The 21,943-nt window shown below is 41.9% G+C and overlaps 1 protein-coding gene across 1 annotated transcript in view; it reads left to right on the top strand.

Annotated features, from left to right (window-relative positions):
• The window catches only part of LOC134384790 (procollagen galactosyltransferase 2-like), an 83,917-nt gene extending 63,118 nt beyond the window's left edge, over positions 1-20,799 (top strand). Inside the window, exon 8 of the mRNA XM_063106550.1 lies at positions 20,722-20,799. Within this exon, the coding sequence (XP_062962620.1) occupies positions 20,722-20,777 (56 nt within the window). The 3' untranslated portion in view covers positions 20,778-20,799. The remainder of the gene's footprint in view (positions 1-20,721) is intronic.
• The last annotated feature ends 1,144 nt before the right edge of the window (positions 20,800-21,943 follow it).

Genomic DNA, 21,943 nt, shown 5'->3' with positions numbered 1-21,943 from the left:
TTACCTCTTTAAGCGATAACGATAGTATAATATTCACATTCGTGGTTCTAGATAACATGCTTGTCCTGCTCCTTCCTGACTCTCACTGTGGGCGTATCTGTGGGTGCTCCACGGCAGAAGGTAAGGAGTGAGACTTCTCTCCACCCTCTGCCCTGCACGGGCAAGCACGCTCTTCTCATGCTTTGTCCTCTCAACGTAACTGAAGATAGACCAGTGGTCAGTGTTCTTGTTGCTATAATCATGTGACCTGATTCCAAGCTGAGCTATTTATAGACTATGGTTAGTTTTCCTTTACCTAATTTTTTTTAACATTTATTTATTATTTTTATTCCTATATTTATCATTATACAATATAATCATTTTTTTGTGGCCATTTACCAATTTCTTCTTAATCCACCTTCCGCCTCACCCTTTACCACTTCTGGTGGCCTCAGTTCTATTCTCTCCTTTTGAAGGTTCTATGAATTGTTGTTATTGTTGTATTTTTCTTTTTTTTGTTCTCTGTTTATTTTTAATTTTTTCAGCTCCTAGTTATGAGTGAGGACATGCAGTATTTCTCCTTCTGTATTTGGCTTATTTCACTTAATTTTCTCCAAGTCTATCCATGTTGCTGCAAATGACAGAATTTCATTCCTTTTTATGGCAGAGTAGTATTCCATTGGTATATATACCACATTTTCCTTATCCAATCATCTTTTTTTTTTTTTAATTTTATTTTGTCGATATACATTGTGGCTGATTATTGCTCCCCATCACCAAAACCTCCCTCCCTCCTCCCTCCCCGCTCCCCCACAACAATGTCCTTTCTGTTTGCTTGTCGTATCAACTTCAAGTAATTGTGGTTGTTATATCTTCTTCCTCCCCCCCCAGTTTGTGTGTGTGTGTGTGTGTGTGTGTGTGTGTGTGTGTGTGAATTTATATATTAATTTTTAGCTCCCACCAATAAGTGAGAACATGTGGTATTTCTCTTTCTGTGCCTGACTTGTTTCACTTAATATAATTCTCTCAAGGTCCATCCATGTTGTTGCAAATGGCAGTATTTCATTTGTTTTTATAGCTGAGTAGTATTCCATTGTATAGATGTACCACATTTTCCGTATCCACTCATCTGATGATGGACATTTGGGCTGGTTCCAACTCTTGGCTATTGTAAAGAGTGCTGCGGTGAACATTGGGGAACAGGTATACCTTCGACTTGATGATTTCCATTCCTCTGGGTATATTCCCAACAGTGGGATAGGGGGGTCCTATGGTAGATCTATCTGCAATTGTTTGAGGAACCTCCATACCATTTTCCATAGAGGCTGCACCATTTTGCAGTCCCACCAACAATGTATGAGAGTTCCTTTTTCTCCGCAACCTCGCCAGCATTTATCGTTCATAGTCTTTTGGATTTTAGCCATCCTAACTGGGGTGAGATGGTATCTCAGTGTGGTTTTGATTTGCATTTCCCAGATGCTGAGTGATGTTGAGCATTTTTTCATATGTCTGTTGGCCATTTGTATATCTTCCTTAGAGAAATGCCTACTTAGCTCTTTTGCCCATTTTTTAATTGGGTTGCTTGTTTTTTTCTTGTAAAGTTGTTTGAGTTCCTTATATATTCTGGATATTAATCCTTTGTCAGATGTATATTTTGCAAATATTTTCTCCCACTCTGTCGGTTGTCTTTTAACTCTGTTAATTGTTTCTTTTGCTGTGCAGAAGCTCTTTAGTTTGATATAATCCCATTTGTTTATTTTTCCTTTGGTTGCCCGTGCTTTTGGGGTCGTATTCATGAAATCTGTGTCCAGTCCTATTTCCTTTTTTTTTTTTTTTTTAAATTTCTTTTTTTTTTTATTTTGTCGATATACATTGTGGCTGATTATTGCTCCCCATCACCAAAACCTCCCTCCCTTCTCCCTCCCCCCCTCCCCCCCAACAATGTCCTTTCTGTTTGCTTGTCGTATCAACTTCAAATAATTGTGGTTGTTATAACTTCTTCCCCCCCAGTTTTTTTTTTTTTGTGTGTGTGTGTGTGTGTGTGCGTGTGTGTGTGAATTTATATATTAATTTTTAGCTCCCACCAATCAGTGAGAACATGTGGTATTTCTCTTTCTGTGCCTGACTTGTTTCACTTAATATAATTCTCTCAAGGCCCAGCCATGTTGTTGCAAATGGCAGTATTTCATTCGTTTTTATAGCTGAGTAGTATTCCATTGTGTAGATGTACCACATTTTCCGTATCCACTCATCTGATGATGGGCATTTGGGCTGGTTCCAACTCTTGGCTACTGTAAAGAGTGCTGCGATAAACATTGGGAAACAGGTATACCTTCGACTTGATGATTTCCATTCCTCTGGGTATATTCCCAACAGTGGGATGGCTGGGTCGTATGGTAGATCTATCTGCAATTGTTTGAGGAACCTCCATACCATTTTCCATAGAGGCTGCACCATTTTGCAGTCCCACCAACAATGGATGAGAGTTCCTTTTTCTCCGCAGCCTCGCCAGCATTTATCGTTCATAGTCTTTTGGATTTTAGCCATCCTAACTGGGGTGAGATGGTATCTCAGTGTGGTTTTGATTTGCATTTCCCAGATGCTGAGTGATTTTGAGCATTTTTTCATATGTCTTTTGTCCATTTGGATGTCTTCCTTAGAGAAATGCCTACTTAGCTCTTTTGCCCATTTTTTAATTGGGTTGCTTGTTTTTTTCTTGTAAAGTTGTTTGAGTTCCTTATATATTCTGGATATTAATCCTTTGTCAGATGTATATTTTGCAAATATTTTCTCCCACTCTGTCGGTTGTCTTTTAACTCTGTTAATTGTTTCTTTTGCTGTGCAGAAGCTCTTTAGTTTGATATAATCCCATTTGTTTATTTTTCCTTTGGTTGCCCGTGCCTTTGGGGTCATATTCATGAAGTCTGTGCCCAGTCCTATTTCCTGAAGTGTTTCTCTTATGTTTTCTTTAAGAAGTTTTATTGTTTCAGGGTGTATATTTAAATCCTTAATCCATTTTGAGTTGATTTTAGTATACGGTGAGAGGTATGGATCTAGTTTCATTCTCCTGCATATGGATATCCACTTATCCCAGCACCATTTGCTGAAGAGGCAGTCCCTTCCCCAGTGAATAGGCTTGGTGCCTTTGTCAAAGATCAGATGGCAGTAAGTGTGTGGGTTGATTTCTGGATTCTCTATTCTATTCCATTGATCAGTGTGTCTGTTTTTATGCCAGTACCATACTGTTTTGGTTATTATAGCTTTGTAGTATAGTTTAAAGTCAGGTAGTGTTATGCCTCCAGCTTTATTTTTTTTGCTCAGCATTGCTTTGGCTATGCGTGGTCTTTTATTGTTCCATATAAATGTCTGGATAGTTTTTTCCATTTCTGAGAAAAATGTCTTTGGAATTTTGATGGGGATTGCATTGAATTTGTATATCACTTTGGGTAGTATGGACATTTTCACTATGTTGATTCTTCCAATCCAAGAGCATGGGATATCTTTCCATCTTCTTGTATCCTCTCTAATTTCTCTCAGCAGTGGTTTGTAGTTCTCATTATAGAGATTTTTCACCTCCTTGGTTAACTCAATTCCTAAGTATTTTATTTTTTTGGTGGCTATTGTAAATGGGCAAGCTTTCTTGATTTCTCGTTCTGCATGTTCACTATTGGAGAAAAGAAATGCTACTGATTTTTGTGTGTTGATTTTGTATCCTGCTACTGTGCTGAAATCATTTATCAATTCCAACAGTTTTTTTGTAGAGGTTTTAGGCTGTTCGATATATAGGATCATGTCATCTGCAAACAGGGACAGTTTGACTTCATCTTTTCCAATCTGGATGCCCCCCATATGGTTCTTGATGGGCCACAGAACTCTACCAGCAGGTAGTAGACCCTGGCACGCATCAGAGAGTAATATCAAGCTCTACCTATTTTAAATTTATAAACTGGATTCTAATTGGCCTTCAGGGAGTTTCCATGGAAATTGGAGATACCACTTTGCAATGGTACAAGGTTACAGCACCAGGTAGGCAAGAAGATTGTAAAATCCCTGTTCCTTTAAAAAGTCAACTGATGTCCCCTCACTATGAAATTGTCTCTGACTCCGTCAGTCAGATCGCAGGTGTTCCCACTTCCATTATAGTATTTCTACCATGTAATTGTCAGTGTACATATCTATGTTCTACAAACAGGGGAGAGACTGCCATCTCATCTGTTTTCTGCAGAGTATAGCTCAGTTCCTGATACTGAAGGCACTTAATAAATACTTGTCAGGGTATTACAGCTATACCTTAGAACTTTGTTTTCTTCGTCTGTAAAAAGGCATAACAATACTAACTCACTGGGCTGTTCTGAGGATTAAATGCCATGCAAATAATGTACTTACTTAGCTCAGTGCCCAGCACTTAAATAAAGTGTAGTTCCTTTCCCCACTTTTTTTTTGGTATGGGAGGGTTATTTGTTTCTGGTTTTGATAGATACAGGTAAAAAAATGTTTTTTAAAACAGCAAACAAACCAGATTGTTTCAGACTTGCAATCCAAATTTTTTTGTAGATTTACTGGGTTTCTGAAGTGGGCCAAAATTGTGTATACTATAAGCATTATAGAGGTTATACCATCTCCAGCCCAAATATCTGGCTGTTAAACCTTCTCACTGCCCACTTGGCTAGCTATACAGCATAAATAAGTGAGATTTCTGAGATGTTCTGACTTGATTCTATTACACACATCCATGAAATAAACTTGGAGAATGAGTATCTATCGTCAGTGACGATAAAAGTGAATATTGGAAGGTGGCCTTATTTGTTGAGTCTGATGAGAATTTCATCTCTGTTGGCCCAGAATACTTCCAGATCTTCCTTGAATCTCCCCTAGAAGGGTCTGAACTCTTCTTTGTTGCTTACTTTTACAAAAGTACCTACAGAGTGACTTTTAAAGGAGGTTCATGCCATCAAAACACACGGAGTGTGATGCTGGGTTTGCAGGGCCATCATGGCACTGGTGGGCAGGAACTCACATGTACACTAGCTTGCTTCCAACCAAAGCCAGGCTTCGTCTTTCCCGCCAGCTGTGAATTTACCTTCTTCAGATGCACTCATGTCACAGCATGCCCTGCAGGTCAGTCCTCTCTGCCGTCCTCTCACTGCCGCACCAGGCACTGGACCTATGAGAAGCAAAGTAGAGCTGAGAGGAGGAGGCAAACACTGCCAGCACCCAGTTGCCACCTGGAGGCATTTCAGAGGCCTATTTCCCCTTGCTCTATGGTACGCCCAGTACCTGGAAAGGGATCAGCCTCTGCCACCCCAGGCCCTATACCCACTCTGGCCCCTCACCCCCAGTGCTCTGGGTCCCAGTTCTTCCATGATCAAATTTCTCAACTGTGTGAAACTTGAGTTGTCCTGGAGTCAGCGAGCCACTGCCTTCTCTATTTCATGCTGTTAGCCAGCTGAGCTCCTGACCCAATGACGCGTTCTCATCACTGTGATTGCGTTCTTGGCAGGTGGAAGTTCCACTTCTGCTCTGTTGCCCCAATTGCCCTCTGCTGGCCATCAGTTGGTACTGCGGTCAACCTTGAAAAGTCCTTTTTCACCCTCAGCGTGTAACAGGAACTCTTTCTTTGTTCTTCCTAATTCTCATGCTTTCTTCTTCTTCTTTTTAAAAACTTTGTTGTACTGTCTGAGAGTTTTCCAAAGCAACACTGAAACATCCTTCCTCCCCGTGCCTCCAGTGACCATCTCACAGCTCTGCTGTGAAGCATCTCTTACAGCATCCGACACTGGCCAGCTGCTTGGTTAAGTGGGTCCATAATGACTGAAATGAGGCATGGCTGAAATGGTTATGGAGTTTGTGGGTGTGGGGTTTATCAACTGGAGGACTTTTTGTTAGAGTAGCATTTCAACCTCGGCATTATTGACATTGTGCACCAGACAATTCTTTGCTGTGTGGGTCTCTTCTACACATTGTAGAATGTTAAGTAGCATCCCTGGCCTCTACCCTTTGGATGCCAGTAGCACATCCACAAAGTCTGTTGTCCTCCCGACATGCCTTCTCCAGACGCTGTGAAATATCCTGGCAGGGGTGGGGCGGCAAAAATCACTCACTGTCGAGAATCATAGCATTGGGGCGATGGGGTAGGAGGCATGTTAACAGTACAGGTCTGCTGTCGGTGGCCATTCAGTGCCTTGACGGTCATCCCAATTCCTTTTGGAGATTGACACACAGCTGCTGAATATGCTGGAGGGGAGATGGGTGCTCTCATCACGGGCCTTTCCCATAAAGGCTTTCAGTGAGCCCTCTTGTTTTCTGCTGTCTGTCATACTCTAGCTCTCAATTCTGTCCAGCCTGAGTTCCGTCTTCTGAGCCTTGCTGGGCCTCGCTTCTCAGTTGTATCCTCCCCTCCCTTCCCTCTCTCACCTCCCACCTTTTGACCGGCTGGGCAGCTTCTTCCTCCATCTTGCTTTGCCGGTTCCATTCCCCATCCACTTTCTCTTATCTGAAGGCACTTCTCCCCTTTTCTACATCACTGTAGGTTTATTCCCAGAATTTTTCTTTCATTACAATCACTGATTGTAATCAGTTCTCTCTCTCCTAGGGCTCAGGAGAGAGAAAGAGAAAGAAGTTGACCATGTGGAGCTGATTCGCCATCTTTAACCAGGAGTCCTTCCTCCCACACACTTAGCTGTCCCCTCTGGCTCCCACAGCACACTGGGCTACCTCTCCAGAGCATGTGCCACTGTACTAAGATTGTCTGTCTCTTGTCTTTCTTCCTGAGTGGACTGTAAGCTCCTTGAATGCAGGTTGCATGTCTTTGTCATCCTAACATCTCCAGTGTGGAGGAGAGAAATGCCCACACTGCATAGGACATGCTCAGTAAAGGATTATGGAATGCCTTGGGGAAAATGCCTCAATCTAAATTCAGTAGGGATAGACTTTCTTGACCCTTAAGAAAACTGGGGACAGAAGGCTTTTAAACTTCTTGTCTGTATTTCTCCCCAAGGAGCAAAACTCTGCTTTAGTTTGTCAGATCCTGACATTTAGTCTCTGGGGTTGACTAGAATCTTGGACTGGGAAGGTCCTGGCTTATTTATGATCTGCTGCATTCCACAGTGGGATAGAGCTTTGACATCCCAGTTGGTGTGCCAATGCTGATATGTCTATAAATTGATGCTGAAGATTAATGATACACCCTGACTTTGAGACACCTTTTTCCCAATTACAATTGATGGGATATTGATGGTGTCCCCATAGACAGCCGTCTAAATATAAAGCAGTATGAGTTAAGAGAATAAGTTGAAAACATCAGTCTCTTTGTGTAATGGCTCCATAACATCACCTGGGAGCCAGCCCAGCTTTATGGAAATCATTCAGAAGAATCAGACAAGCCTTTCTTCCTAGGGTGCTTTTATATTTGCATGTTAGCTTCAATGAATATTTATTTCTACGTATCACAATTCATTTGATTAACTCTTCCCCAGGACTATTAACACACTTTAGAACTGTTATTTTACAATTGAGGAAGCAAAGGCATAGAGAGGTTTGACAACATGCTTAAGGCTGCAGGGTAAATTGGAGTCAAGCTGAGACCAGGAGACACAGATTTTTAATAACTAGTGACCTCCCTGAGAAAGGCTGCTGCTCTTTGGAACATGTGCCTCACCTTCGTGCACCCACCAAACTGAGCCACCTGCTAGCTACACCTGAACACTCGGCAAGAAGCAAGATTTTGATGTGAAGAGAGAGCCATCTCCTTTTCCCGACACATGTCACATCTCTCACTGAAGGGAGAGATCCATAGCTGCCTGATTGTCCATTGGGACATGTCACAGTCTAGAGGCATATGAAAGACAAGAAGCTCACCTGTCATCTGCCTCTCAGCCTCGAAAGTGCTGCTGAGGTATCTGTGAGATGCCACGTCACATATTAATTAGGGGGAGCATATGTAGCATTTCTAAGCTGGGGCCCTTTGGGGCTGCGGCAGCCACACAGGAGGGAGGGAAGACGGTAGCTGAAAGGAGATTTGCTACAGGTTCAGGAGGCAGGTTCTCGGCTCAGACTCTGAGAATGAGTCAACAAGATAATCTCGCCTGCCTGGTTGCTGCCGCTGGCCCAGCCGCTCCTCCCTCCCCACAGGTGCCTGCCCGATCAGAAGCTTCCTGGGCCCTAGCTAAAGCTCTCATCCTCCATGATGTGTAGCCTTTGAGACTGGTGGGGAGCATTGGAAAAGCCATGGCCAGTTGACAGGACTCCACAAAGATCTGTTCCAAGGCAAGGGTTGAAGTCATCATACCTCTTCTGGGAAGAAGCGGTAACTTGGGCCTCTCAGTAACAGGAACCTGGAACCTGGGATAGGCTAAGGGAAACCTGCTGCTCACCCAGCCCAGTACACAGGGAGCAAGGGTGCCCATGCAGAGCAGCCCAGGGTCGACGCGTACACCTGGAAACGCTGCTGAGTGATGAGACAAATCACATCCCCGTCCCCCACCCCGCCCCTGCTTCCTCCCTGCCTTCGTTTCCTCTGCTGCCTCCTTACCTTTTCCTCAAGGAATACCTCCTTGGCATTCTGCGAGGGGTCATGAGAGGAAACTTACCCAGGGTCAGGGACAGAAGTCAGAAGACCACACTGCTGCCTGCCCCTTACTCTCTGTGTGGCGTTAGGTAGTTTCCTTAACCACTCTGAACCTCTGGCCCTCATTAAAATGAGAATGACAATGCACATCTTACCTATGAGGCATGGTCCAGAGAGAGACAAATATTGTATAGAAAACCCGGCTCCACAAATGTAAATGATGATGATGATGTTTATAGTTGGCTCTGTCAGGTAAACCCTTAAAATCTCAAGCTGAAGTTAAGAGACGCAGAACCCATTAAGGACCTAGGTACCACGTTTATCCACAATTATTATAATTAAGATGATTTGCTGTCTTTATATCATGCCCCTTCAGGTAAAGGGACCAGAATGAGCCAATCCATCACCCCAGCAGACCTTTTTTTTTGTTTGTTTGTTTTTACCACTAGACCATAGTGTTTTTACCACTAGACCTTGTGGAGTGTACAAGAATAGACTAAACACAAGCCCTGCTCCTAGAGAAGGAACAGTCTAGAAACTAGAAGAGGAGGAAATACAGCATCCTCTGGTCCAGTCATTTTCAACCTTTCAGAAACACCTACCCTCTGGCCAGCTCGGTGTCTGGAAAGCCCGTTTTCTATTCATCTGCAGCTCTGTGTCCTGAGCACCACTCATCCTTTTCTTCCTAACAGAGGTGGGGCACAGCCACACGCCTCAGATGCCTTTTTGGTCAAGGGGCAGATCTCGCTCATGATTCTTTCCATGGATCCTATTTCTTTACTTTACTAAGGTGAACAGAACAAGTCCTTTTTCTTCCTTGGGCCCATCATCTTGGGTGCTGATGACAGCCATTGCTCTGTCTCCCCGTCACCAGGCCCCTGTCTCCAGCTCCTAAGTCAGTGCCCTGCAACACAGGGTGGGGTCCTTTCTCCATTCTCCTTTGAAGGCAGCTGGGTAGTTCTCTTTCCATATTAAAAGCTTTTGGCCTGTAAAAAGCTCAAACCATTACAAGATTTACATAACAGTTCAAGGTAATGAGGATTTCTCACAAGGCAGTACCTGATGAATTGCCAAATGAACTGCACAGTTGCTATAGGAGTTCAGCCTCTTCAGTCCTTTCTGGAAGGAAGCAGAGAGTGCACTGAGCGAGCACAAATGAACAGCTGGCTGAGAGGAAAGAGATCAGAGTGGACAGAGGAAATCTAAGGAATTTGCCTCTGAATGGCATGTGACCAGCTGTACGACACAAGAAAAACTGGGCCATAAAAGGACATTGCCATTTTAATAAGTCAAAAACAGTTCAATATTGATCATTTCAATATGGTTCAACTTCAATATTTGAGATTTTGCTAAACATTTTTATACTTATTTCAAAAGTTAACATGGCTCTTTATTTTGATTTGAAGATAAATCTAAAGTTTAGTACTGATATCTTATTTGGCCTTTAGTATTAATAACTAACATTTATAGGATCCTTACAATGTACATTACATTCTAGATGAATTGTCTCATGTCAAACTCATAAACACTTATGAATTGGGTATTTTTATCTTTATTTATGAGAAACTGAGGCTCAAAAAAATTAAGTAACTTGCCCAAAGTTACACAGCAGGAAAGTGGTGGAGCTGAGACTGGGATTAAACCCAGGGTTCGTCTGGTTCCAGCGTGCACACCTTTAATGCAATCTTGTTTCACAGGTGAGCGTCACACATGCCTCATTGCTCAAACTCAGCCACTTGGTGAGCTTTCCTATTTATAGTTGGTGTTCAAGAAATATTTATTTAATCAAACTAAATATACACATTCAAAGGTCCAGTCACTACATCTTCACCCAAAATGTGTGATTCTCGTTCATGTACACTTATCACTTATGCAGCACACCCACCACACTTTCTTTCCCTTACCCAGTTATTGGGTGTATTAGTCCATTTCTGTTGTTTATAACAAAATACTTGAAACTGGGTCATTTATAAGAAAACAAAATTTATTACTTGCAGTTTCAGAGGCTGAGACATCCAAAGTCCAGGGGACTTGGTGGTGAGGATCTTGGTGGTGACTTTAGTGATACAGGGTATCACACTGTGAAATGGTGGAAGCAGAAAGAGCAGAGCATAACCTCCTCACTCACTCCGCGCCCCTGACCACCATTATTAATCCATTCACTGCTGCGTGGTCCTATAATCCAATTGCCTCCTCCAGGCTCCACCTTTCAGTTACCATAATAGGATTTCCCACTATCTTAACAGTCACAGTGGGGGCTAAGTTTCTAACACATAACACTTGGGGGACACAACTCAAGCTTCAGTGAGTTTGGGGGTGACATAATTCAGTCCACTACACTGGGTACATCTGGATTTTATTTTATCTTGCAGTAAATAAATATTTAGTGAGCAGCTACTATACAAAAGGCCCTGTTCTTGGTTGCTCTTTCTGCTTATCACATCCTTAGCTTAGTCAATTTAAAAAAATTGTATATGTATCAACACCCACTGTGTGCCCACCTCTGTACCTTGAAGATACTGAGATGAATGAACATCTTTTGCTTTTCATGAACTCAGAGTCAAGCAGAGGAAATAAACCATAAAGCTAAGTAAATGCCTATCTGGCAATGTGGATTAGAGCAAAATAATGGAGGGATATATGAGGTGCACATGATAGGATATAGGAGAAATGAGTCACGCAAGGAGTCAAGGGAGCTCAGGGAGAGCTAAGCTTAGCACCCTGTAACCTGAGACACAATTCTAGGCATGCAGTAATCACTCAATACGTTTTTATAAACAGAATCCCATTGGCTAAACTAAAGATACCAGAAGGGTAAAGACAAGTTTTCAAGATGAACAAGAATTAGGAAAACCTTCCAAACAGACAAAATAGGAAAATCACCAAAGTATGAACAAAAATGGTACGCTGAGGAACTCAGGAAACTTAGTATCATTATGGCATGAATTTAGAGGGGGACATGACATGGAAGACGGCTAGAAAATTTACACATCTCCATGGATTTTTTCTCTGCTGGACAGTGGTGAGTCCTGAAGATGCAACAGAACACAGGATCAGATTTGCTGTATGTGTTGCTGGTACGTGTGACATAGCAAAAGAGGTGGAAGAAGATGAATATGCTGAATGGGGTCACTCCTTGCCAATCCAGAACAAAGGGCAGGACCAGAGGGCTGGCAGAAGTGTATGCCATGCAGGGGACCAGGAAGGGGAGGGATTCTTCCAGGGCCACCAGCCTGGCCTGCCATGCCTGCTTTTCTTTAGGACTGATCTTTATTTCGTTATTCAGGTATTTAAACTGATATTTGAAATTTGAGATGGTTTATAATAAAAGAAACATATAATATTTATTAAAATAGAAATAGATTTTTAAAATATATATGTAGAGATATCAATATTCTAAAATCGTAGCTGAAGCCAGTATATTATTCCTGAGCATTAAGTTTGATTCGAAGCTTCCAAGTAGCCGAAGAAAAAAGTATAGCACAGAGTTATTTGGTCCTCAGTATTTTTTGAGAGAGAAAACATTTTTCCTAGAACTAAATTCTGAAAGGAATTTTAAAAAGTGAACATTATTCAAGGTGATAACATCAACACACTATCTCCATCATTTCATTCAGTATGTCCTCAAATGTCTCCTCCGAGAGTCCCTGCCTGGCTGCCGTGTCTAAAACAGTGCTTCTCCTCAAGAGCTGAAGGAAACGTCAGCTCTAATTCCACACTTACCTGGAATTGCTTTCTCTTCATTGCATTTTAAAATTATATGCTCAGTTCTGCCAGAGATGGGTATGAGCGATAGCACATGAAAAATCTTTCTGCACTTACTAGAAACTGGTGGTGAAGGCATTGTTCATTCAACAAGTAGTTACTGAGGACCCTACCTGAGCAGGACACTGTTTCAGGAAAAGATCAGACAGCACAGAACCAAACAGATAAAGTTCTGGCCCTCATAAAATTATTTTTGTAGGTGAACAGACAACACATAAACAAATATATTATGTCAGGTAGTGACAGGTACTGGGAAGAAAATAAAGCAGGGTAAAGGGATAGAGTGCCCTGTTTCAAATGGCTTGCTCAGGAGGCCTCCTTTACATGGCTTGGCTTTCCTCTCTCACCTCTTTATCTGGCTACATCACCTTTTCCTTAGCAACAGAACACAGAATAAACATTACAGAACCAAATACCTTCCACCAAGTTGACCACTAAGGATGACAGGAAAATATCCTGCTGCTATTTGAGGCAGAGGCTTTTGCCAAATTGTTCAAAACAAAAATAATTATGCACATCAGCCAGGTCATTTCAATGGTAAATCTAATTCAAACCTAAGCTACTGAGTCCAAGCTCTTTCTGAATTCCCTTCCAGGATGCCAGAATAGTTGCCATTTACGCAGCAGATGTTATACAGGCCATGCCCCTTAACATCTGTTAGCTCATTGAATGATAGTCCTGTCACCACATGCTATGAACTGAATTGTGTTGTCCACTATCCCCCCCAAATACCACGAGCAGCAAATTCATATGTTGAAACCCTAACCCCCAATGTGATAGTATTTTGAGACGGGGACTTTGGGAGGTAATTAGGTTTAGATCAAGTCATAATGGTGAAGTTCTCATGATGGGGTTAGTGCCCTTATAAGAAGAGACACCAGAGACCTTGCTTACTCTCTTTCAGCTGTGTGAGGACATAGCAAGAAGGCAGCAGTCTGTAAACCAGGAAGAGAGCCCTCAGTCATGCTGTCACCTTGATCTGAGGCTTCCAGCCTCCAGAACTGTAAGAAAATAAATTTCTGTTTAAGCCACATAGTCTATGGTAATTTGATATGGTATCTCAAGCAGACCAGGTCACCATACAAGGGAAGAGGCAATAGAACCTACAGTTAGGAAGCTGGGATCTGGAGCCAGACCACCTAGGTCTACATCCTGATGCCCAGAATTCCTAGCTGGGTGGTCCTGGGAAAGTTATTTAACTTCTCTGAGATTAGTCTCCCTGTCTGTAAAATGGGGATAATAATAATAGATACCTCACAGGTTTTCTGTGAGAATTAAACTAGTTAGTACATGTATGACACTTAAAACATGTCTGACACATAACACTCAATACGTGTTTTTTATTATTATTATAACTCCAATTTAAAGATGAGGATATTGAGGCTCTGAGAGGTTAAGTGACTTGCCCAAGATCATCCAGGTAGTCAGTGGCAGATTTAGAATTTGAACCTACGTTTCTCTGACTCCAAACTCATACTCTTCCTGCTATGACAGCCTCTGTCACCATTAATATACATTAAAATAATGTTACCTATAAAAGATCTATATCAAAATAACATTAGCAAAACAGGAGCACTCATGAGAAACTGGGATCATACATTATACCGGGGAGTAGGTCGATCAGCAATGTTTATCAGGTGCCACTGTGCCCAAGATCTTCCACTCAGTGAGCAGTGGTAACCCAAAGCAAGTGGGTTTTCCCTTTGCCCGATTCTTCACTTCATTCTCTCATTTGTTTGTGTAACATTTACTGAGCTGTGGGGATTCACAGAAACAGATGATGTGATCCTGCTCTTAGGGTGGGGGAGGAAAGGGCAGAAAACATACAAATGACAAACCAGTAGAGAATATGAACAGATGCTCAGGGCAGTGGCCCCATCACAACAGGACTAGAATGAGAAGTGAGAGTTGGTGGTCCAGGGTAGGACTAGTCAAAAAGAGTTTGGTCTAGGCTCTGCAGAAAGTGACCAACATAAATTAGGCAGGAGTTGTCTAAAGCAAAGATTTCAGATTTAACACCTGGAGAGTAGTGTCCTGAATAAAGTTACCTGCTAAGGCATTACAGATTCAGTGAATGTTTTAGAGGGAAGCTTTTAAATGATGACACTATGTTGTTCATTTTTTAAAATCCATTGGTGTTTTTATGAGCAAAATTTTAATTTGACACCTTCATGCTAAAGGATTTCCCCTTTGGTTCAGCAAGTGTGTAAGTCAGGGTCCAGTCAGGAGATGGAAACCATATTGGTTATTTGAGAGTAAATTTAATATAAAGAATTGTTAACTAGATACAGTTAACTCAGTAACTAAAAGTAAAAGGAGAACCTGCAGGATCATGGAGGCAGCATCTGCAGGAAGCAGCTCTGAGAAGCCCATGCTGGTGTCTCTCTGTGGGGCCTAATGGGGCTGGTTCTGCAAGGGTTACAGAAACTGCAGACTGGATTCAGCTGCTGATGCAGGAAGGTGAAGAAGCATTGCTAGGGTGATGCTCACAGGAGCAGGAGGTCGACCAGAAGCCAAATACAGCATGTGCCTTCCTCCTCCTCCTGTCTTACAGCCTCTTTCTAGCATTCCCTTTGGCAGAACCTAACATGGAACCAGCTGACAATACTAATATAAATACAATACAAAGATGGATATGGCATCAGCCCTCATCTTCAGTCTCAAAAGGAAGATAAACATGTACCCCAGAAAGCACACAGGTATGTGTGATACCAGAAGACTGTACTGATTGGAGGGGAGCCCTGACTTAAAAAGTGATTCTTCTTAAGGGAGCAGACCAGAAAGATTTCGTAGACAACCCATGCACTGAGCCTTTAAAGATGAGCTTTGTTGGTCAGGTAGACATGGTTGTTGAGGGAACATTCCAGAAAGGGGGAGCAACCTGGACAAAGACATAGAAGCAGGAAGGAGTGGAGCACGTTCAGAGATTAGAAAATAATTTGGCCTGGCTGGACTGTGGGGCCTAAGAAATGGAGGGTGTGAGAAGAAGTGAGGTTCATGAGGTTGGCAGGGTCCAGAGTCTTCATGAATACTTTCCTACGCCAGCTGAACCGTTGGAACGTCATCCTAGAAGCAGTGAAGGATCTAAATCAGGGGAGTAACATGAACAGAATTGTGGGTTTTTGAAGGATAACTCCTGATTTATTATGGAGACTCTGTTATAGGAAAGCAAAAGAGGCCCATTAGCAGACTGTTGTAATATTCCCCTTGAGCAAAGGTGAGATTCTGATTGATTAATGGCAGCAGCAGTGGAGACAGGTGGAGGGAACAGACTGGGGAATCGCTAAGGGAACTGGAATGAGAGCAGCAGGAGTCAGGGTGAGAAAAAAGATAGGAGTCTGGGTTTTTGGCTTAGGTCACTGGATGGATGGAAGTGCCATTCATTCTCCAAGAAGGGGGGTTGGCAGAGTTTGGCCTATGGGCGAGGGAAGAAATAAAAAGAAAACCATGACTTAAGTTTTGAACACTTGGCTCGGACATTTCAAGTGATGAAAACATTACTTCCTTACAAGGCAGTTGAGTTGATGTTGATCTCATCTGTAACAGGACTTTGCGGTCCAGATGACATCAACAACTGCCTTCCTAAATGAGGTGTTGCTCATTAAGAAGATGGAAATCGTCCAGCAATTCCAGGAAAGATCTCTGGGATCTCTGACACTTAGAGAAAATGTGATCCTCATTTCCCATATTATCATACTTTCCCTTCTGTCCACATGATAATGTTGAGGCCCATGTTGGCAACAAGGCACATGACAACAAAGATTGACATGTGACTGGCTTTGTCCTGGTGCCTAATGACTAATTCCTTAATGTAACTTCTGACCTGAAATCTCCTCCTAAGAAGATATCCAGAAAATCCTTTCAAAAATATTTTATGTTGTGCCTAAAGTTAATTTAGGAGCTTACGTGATGATGTTACTGGTACTCTTAAGTTCTTGGGAAATAATGCTACTGCATTTTAGTCAGCAAAGGGCCACTATCACGATCACAGCCTATAGTTTCCTTTTTCCACACCTGTTGTATTGAATACACATAGAAGTATACACATAGGAGTAATAGAAAGCCAGCACGACAATAGAATTATTCTTTTTAAGGGTTTCCAGAAGCCCTCCTTGGCACTTCATCTCCTTTTTGTTTATTCAAATCATCTTCATTTACATATAACATTGCTGCTTAAAAGGAAGAGATGAGGGAATGATTTGTGGGCATGCAGGGGGTCCATGGATGTCCTGGAATCATCAGGGGGCCACCTCTTCTGACTTTTCCTTCTACTTCTCTTACTTCTTCTCACACACATTCTCAAACCCCAGCCATTCAGCAGCACTCTCTCTGCAAAGCTCAGCTCAAAATCAACTCTTTCTCCCCAACTTCCCAAGCCCATGGAAATCCTCTGAGCTCCTGCAACATTGGGACTGTAAACTCCTTAGCCCTGAGGTGTCAATATTGAGCATGATGTACCATCTTTCTACATGCATAATCAGTCTCTCTAATAGAGTGAAAGTCTCAGGAGGGCAGAGATCCTCTCATTTACCTCTTTATGTATTTTGTGCATAGGCACAGGCTCTTGATAAATTACTCCCATGATAGCCTTGACCCATTTTTTCCTGGGCTAAGCCTTATATGCCACCAGATGTTTACTTTGTGGCTAATCCCTGGTCTTTCTGATGTTTACTACAGGCCTCTCTAGCTTTAAAGGACCTTATCATGTACAGAAGGCATTAAGGAACCTGCTTCCTTCCTTAATCACCCTGTCCATCTCATTCATTCCTTCCCACAGTGAGCCACTCTTTCTAGTTTGCACCATACTTATCAACTCTCTGTCTTCCAGTAACACAACACTCACACCTTGAGGCTACACATAGCCTTGATAAATGGATACACTACAGCTCTCAGATGGATATGAGCCACCATTAAGAGTTAATGTGCTTAGCCCAGAAAGGAAAAATCTCCCCTCACACAAGGGTAGCTTGCGAATCGGTGGATTCACCTTATGACCTTGTTTATTAGTCAGAATGATGCCTTGTTTGAATTCTGAAATTTGTTTAAGATCATCAGCAACGGGCTCAGGGGTGTCACACACGGACAACTCCCACACTAGCCTTGCACACAAGTCCTGGATGATGACCAAGGAAAACGCAGTTTTGATCTCTTCGAGGGTATAATTTCTTCTCTCTTTACCTAGCTAGTACATGAATATTTCTCAAGTAGTTTATATTTGCAGATTCTCTAAACATCTCAACAAGACTGTGTTAGTTCATTATCCCCATTTTGGAAAGGGAGATACAGTTACCAGTATCAGAAAGAGACTCTGTGGGGTCACAATGGTTTATTAGAAGAGTCAGTATCAGACCTGAGTTCTGATACAACATTATCTAATTTCTTTTCCCTTTTAGGTAGTTCCCTCTGCCTTGAAAAATAAGAAGAGAAATACATTAGCTTCCCCCTCTTGTGAACTGCTGGCTCTCAGGAATAGAAATGATTTGAAAGAGCAGCCAAGAAAATTTGAGAAAACCCGTTTACTGATTTCTGTTCCTACCTCATCAGATGCTTTATCTCTGGTCACAGAGAGTGATTGGGAGAAAATATACCTCATACAATTTTTTCCTTCAGCAACTTCTTACCTCTCATGCATACAATTGCCCCACGACCACCACTAACACTCTGCTAACACAACCATGTGAGTATCTAATTTTGCTTCTAGTTTTGGTGTTTTAGAATAAATAAAACACATAAAAATATGTGCTGGGTGAAATGAGGTTCCCCCCCATCTTATATTTTAATTGAGCATCTCCTAAGTGCCAGGTATTGTGGTAGAAGATTATTTTCTAATATGGTAGTAAAATCTGCACTATTAACCATTCCAGTAATATCATCTGGGCTACGCTAGCATCATTATCAACTTGTAGCTACTTAATGATGAAGTCAAATTTAAGAATAGGGATTGTTTGAACTTCAGAGGAGGTCAATTCAGTGGCTCATGGTTATCCGTGCTGACCTGATTTTTCTGCCTTCCACTGGTTTGCTTCATCGTAAGGCTATCTTCCCTCATGCTGTCAGCATAGCTGCAGCAGCTCCAAGCTTAGAGCACACCATCCGGGAGAGATGCTTTTCTTCCCAAGCATCTCAGTAAAGATCGTATAGTTGTCTCTGAATCACACACTGTGGCTAGGCAGTGGGCTGTGCTGATCAGCTTAAGTAAACAAGAGCCCATCCCTGGAGTTGCGAGTGACATCAGCTTCTCTTGAAGTATATAGCATGAGATGTATGGGAATGGTGAGTACCTGAACAATAATGTGGGATACAATTTGAAAGAAATAGGGAACCAAGGTTAAAAAAAAAAAAAAGTCTACATAGGCAGCTAACAAACCAAATTTCTCTAGTATCCATCCCTTTGTCATATCCTATCACCCCAGGCTTGACGTTATCAGATCGTGCCTGGGTTACTTGGGAATTTCCCAGCTCAATTCACAGATGTCTGTTCTCCATTTGGTCTGTATTCATTTATTTAGGGATTGCTCACGCTTCTCTTTGATATCGTTACCTACTTTTCATCTTTAATTCCTTTTCTTTGACATGTCCTAGGATTCTGTTTATGTCCTTTGCAATACAAATTAGAACGTCTCTAATTGAGGCAGGATTATTCCTCAATCTCTTTTTTTTTCAGCAAGCTTTCCCCAGCTACCTGCTAATTCCACCTTCCCTACAGTTCTCCCAAAACACATGCTTTCAACCCTACTCATCCATCAAGATGAAATGCAGAGAATGAAGTCACATGCTAGAGCACAGACAAACGGTACCAACAGTAGATGCTCCATATTTTAAAGATGAATGCAAACTGACTTGTGTTTGCACTTGAAAAATGGCTATGGTATGTTTCTCTTCCAATTTATCACCTTTGCATCTAAAATATAACCAGCAAAAAAATTTTTTTAAATAAGTAAATAAATAAAATAAAGTTTGACTAACACTAGCTCAAAACTTCCTTTCAACAATTAAGCAAATCAGTGAGGACCCAGATACCTGAATCCTGAATTCAGGGGCTTGAACGAGAACCACAGATCTCACAGTGAAACCTAGTCACATAAGAATCTAAGGCAACTTGGGGTATGTAGATTATCTTGGTATTCAACTAGCCCTCAGGAGTTGAGATGCTTATCTGATTCTCAAGAGCACAAGTTTCCCTCCTAAGATTTTAGAGTCCTCCAAGGCTTTGTAATCAGATGTGAAAATCTCTTTGGAAATTGTGGAATAGATTTTGGACATTTTTCAAAACCTATTATTATTATTATCTAGAACATGCTCTGTGTAGGTATTCTCCTGGTTGTGGGTCACTTCAGTCAATGAATTTTTCCTATAGACTTTTTCCCACCATTCCAAAGCAGTTTTCTGAAAAATCTATTTTAGTGACATAGTTAGAAATGACAGGAATCAGGAAGCCCAACAGAAAGAGCAGATGGTTACTTATTGAGAAACAAATGCTTTAAATTTTTCACCTAGTCAAAGCATTAACCAACAGAGACTTGTTCAACCCCTGGAAGTTACTGAGGTCCCTGTCAGGTGGTTCTTTGCTAACATTGATATGAAAGATTTGGATTCATTGTAAAAAAAAAAAATCTTTAAAAAATCAGTAAGACAATGTTGTCAAACAGAGGCTTGGATGCATATATGGATGAATGGATGGATGGATGGAAATGCAAATAAACTATTAATGGTAGAATCTAGGTTATATGTATGGTGTTTGCTGTTTAATTCTTTCAATTTTTGTATATTTTTGAAATTTTTCAAAATTACATTGTTGAGGAGAAAAGAAGGGTCTTTTTTTTTTTTTTTTTTAAAGATGACCGGTAAGGGGATCTCAACCCTTGGCTTGGTGTTGTCAGCACCATGCTCAGCCAGTGAGCTAACCGGCCATCCCTATATAGGATCCGAACCTGTGGCCTTGGTGTTATCAGCACTGCACTCTCCCGAGTGAGCCATGGGCCGGCCCGAAAAGAAGGGTCTAGAACAACAAAGAGATGGACCAGATGAGGGAGAGGTAGGACACAGATACACCCTTTGCAGAAGCCTGTAGACAATAGGAGAGAATTCTACATAAGCACAGGCATTATGGGGTGGGGGTTGGCAGCTCTACTGGGCAGAACAGGAAGTAGACATGAGCTAGCTCCTGTGAGAGACTGTCAGAAGGCAGACAATAGTTACAGCTGGTGGAGCATAAATTCCTTCTACCACCATTCCTCCCACTACAATCAAAATCCTATTCTCTTAACAGTCAAGCAGGAGGGAAGAGAAAGCCCTGAGCCCTGTGCCATTACCTAGAGTATCTCCACTTTTTGCAGGAAGCATGTAAGTAGGTTTTATATCGTGTGTATTTGTCTGTGTTGCCTTCATAGCACCTTTTACTCCTTTTGCAGGTAATTTGCAGGTAACTGATTTTCCCAGGGAGACTAACCCCCACCCCCAACACTGAATGCACACCATGCCCTACCCTACCTGGTAAAAGTTGTACACAAGTAACATGAGCAAGACCAAGTGGGCACTCTTTCCAGGGAATGTTAATCTTGAGCACTATCAACTGTGGATGGGAAATTGCTGGAGCTGACAACATGAAGGCCTTGAAGAATGAATTTATCAGTTGTTGCTACCTGGGTCCTTTAGAACTCTCTGGATTCCTGTAATCTTAATTAGGCAGTATTGTTTCTGTTTCCAGCTAACAAGGAACTCTAACTGGCAGAAGCAATGTAGCTCCCATCTTAGAAATAAGAAACCTAACCTCAGAGGAATTGTGTCTTGCCTCATGTCACCATTTGATATTTGTACTGAGTCTCTGACTTCAAAACCCATCTTCTCTACACTTACTCAACTCTGCTTCCTTAAATTCTACAGACTGGCCTCAAATCCTCTTTCAGGCACTTACTAGCTGGGTAAGTTTGGATAAGCTATGAGCCAATTTCAAAATTTCAATTTTCCAGTCTGTAAAATGGAGTAACAATAGTCATGCATCTCATAGAGGTGTGGTGGGAATAAAATAAGCTAATTTATGTATGGCGTTTGGGCACAGTGACTGGCACGTAACAGGTGCTCAGTAAATGTTAGTTGTGATGATGATGATATCAGTCAGGGTTTTGGCAAGAAAAAAGGGGTGTTTGAGGAGAGTTTAATGAAGGGACTATTTAGAAAAGTGAGAGCAGGGTGGAGAAAAACAAGGGATGAGAGAAGAAACCCAGGGCTAGAAATAGCAGCTACAGACAAGGGCTGCCCGACACGAGCTGGAATCTCTAGCTATGTTTCTAAAATAGTGGTTGGGACAGACTTAGTGAGGTGGGAGCCTAACAAATAAATACCCTGATGTTTCCCTCTCAGCTCACCCTCTAATCTCCTGCCTTGAATTGACTAAACCTAACCCACAGCCAGAAGACAATTTAGACTGGGGAGGCGGTCCATACAGGTCAATTTCTAAGGACACAGAGCCAGGTGGAGAAAGGTTGACATCCAACCTGGAGACACGCTTTGCCTCAGCATCCTTTTATCTGGGTGAGAAACGTGGGTCCTCAACACAGAGGACCCATAAAGTTCTACCAGCTGTCATTTCATTGTAGGTGATATGAATTCAGACATACTCCCATCTAAACCTAA

The sequence above is a fragment of the Cynocephalus volans genome, chromosome 8 (assembly GCF_027409185.1).
Source record: "Cynocephalus volans isolate mCynVol1 chromosome 8, mCynVol1.pri, whole genome shotgun sequence".
Lineage (NCBI taxonomy): Eukaryota > Metazoa > Chordata > Mammalia > Dermoptera > Cynocephalidae > Cynocephalus > Cynocephalus volans.
Note: the sequence above shows the minus strand (reverse complement) of the source record. Positions and strands in the feature narration are given on the sequence as shown.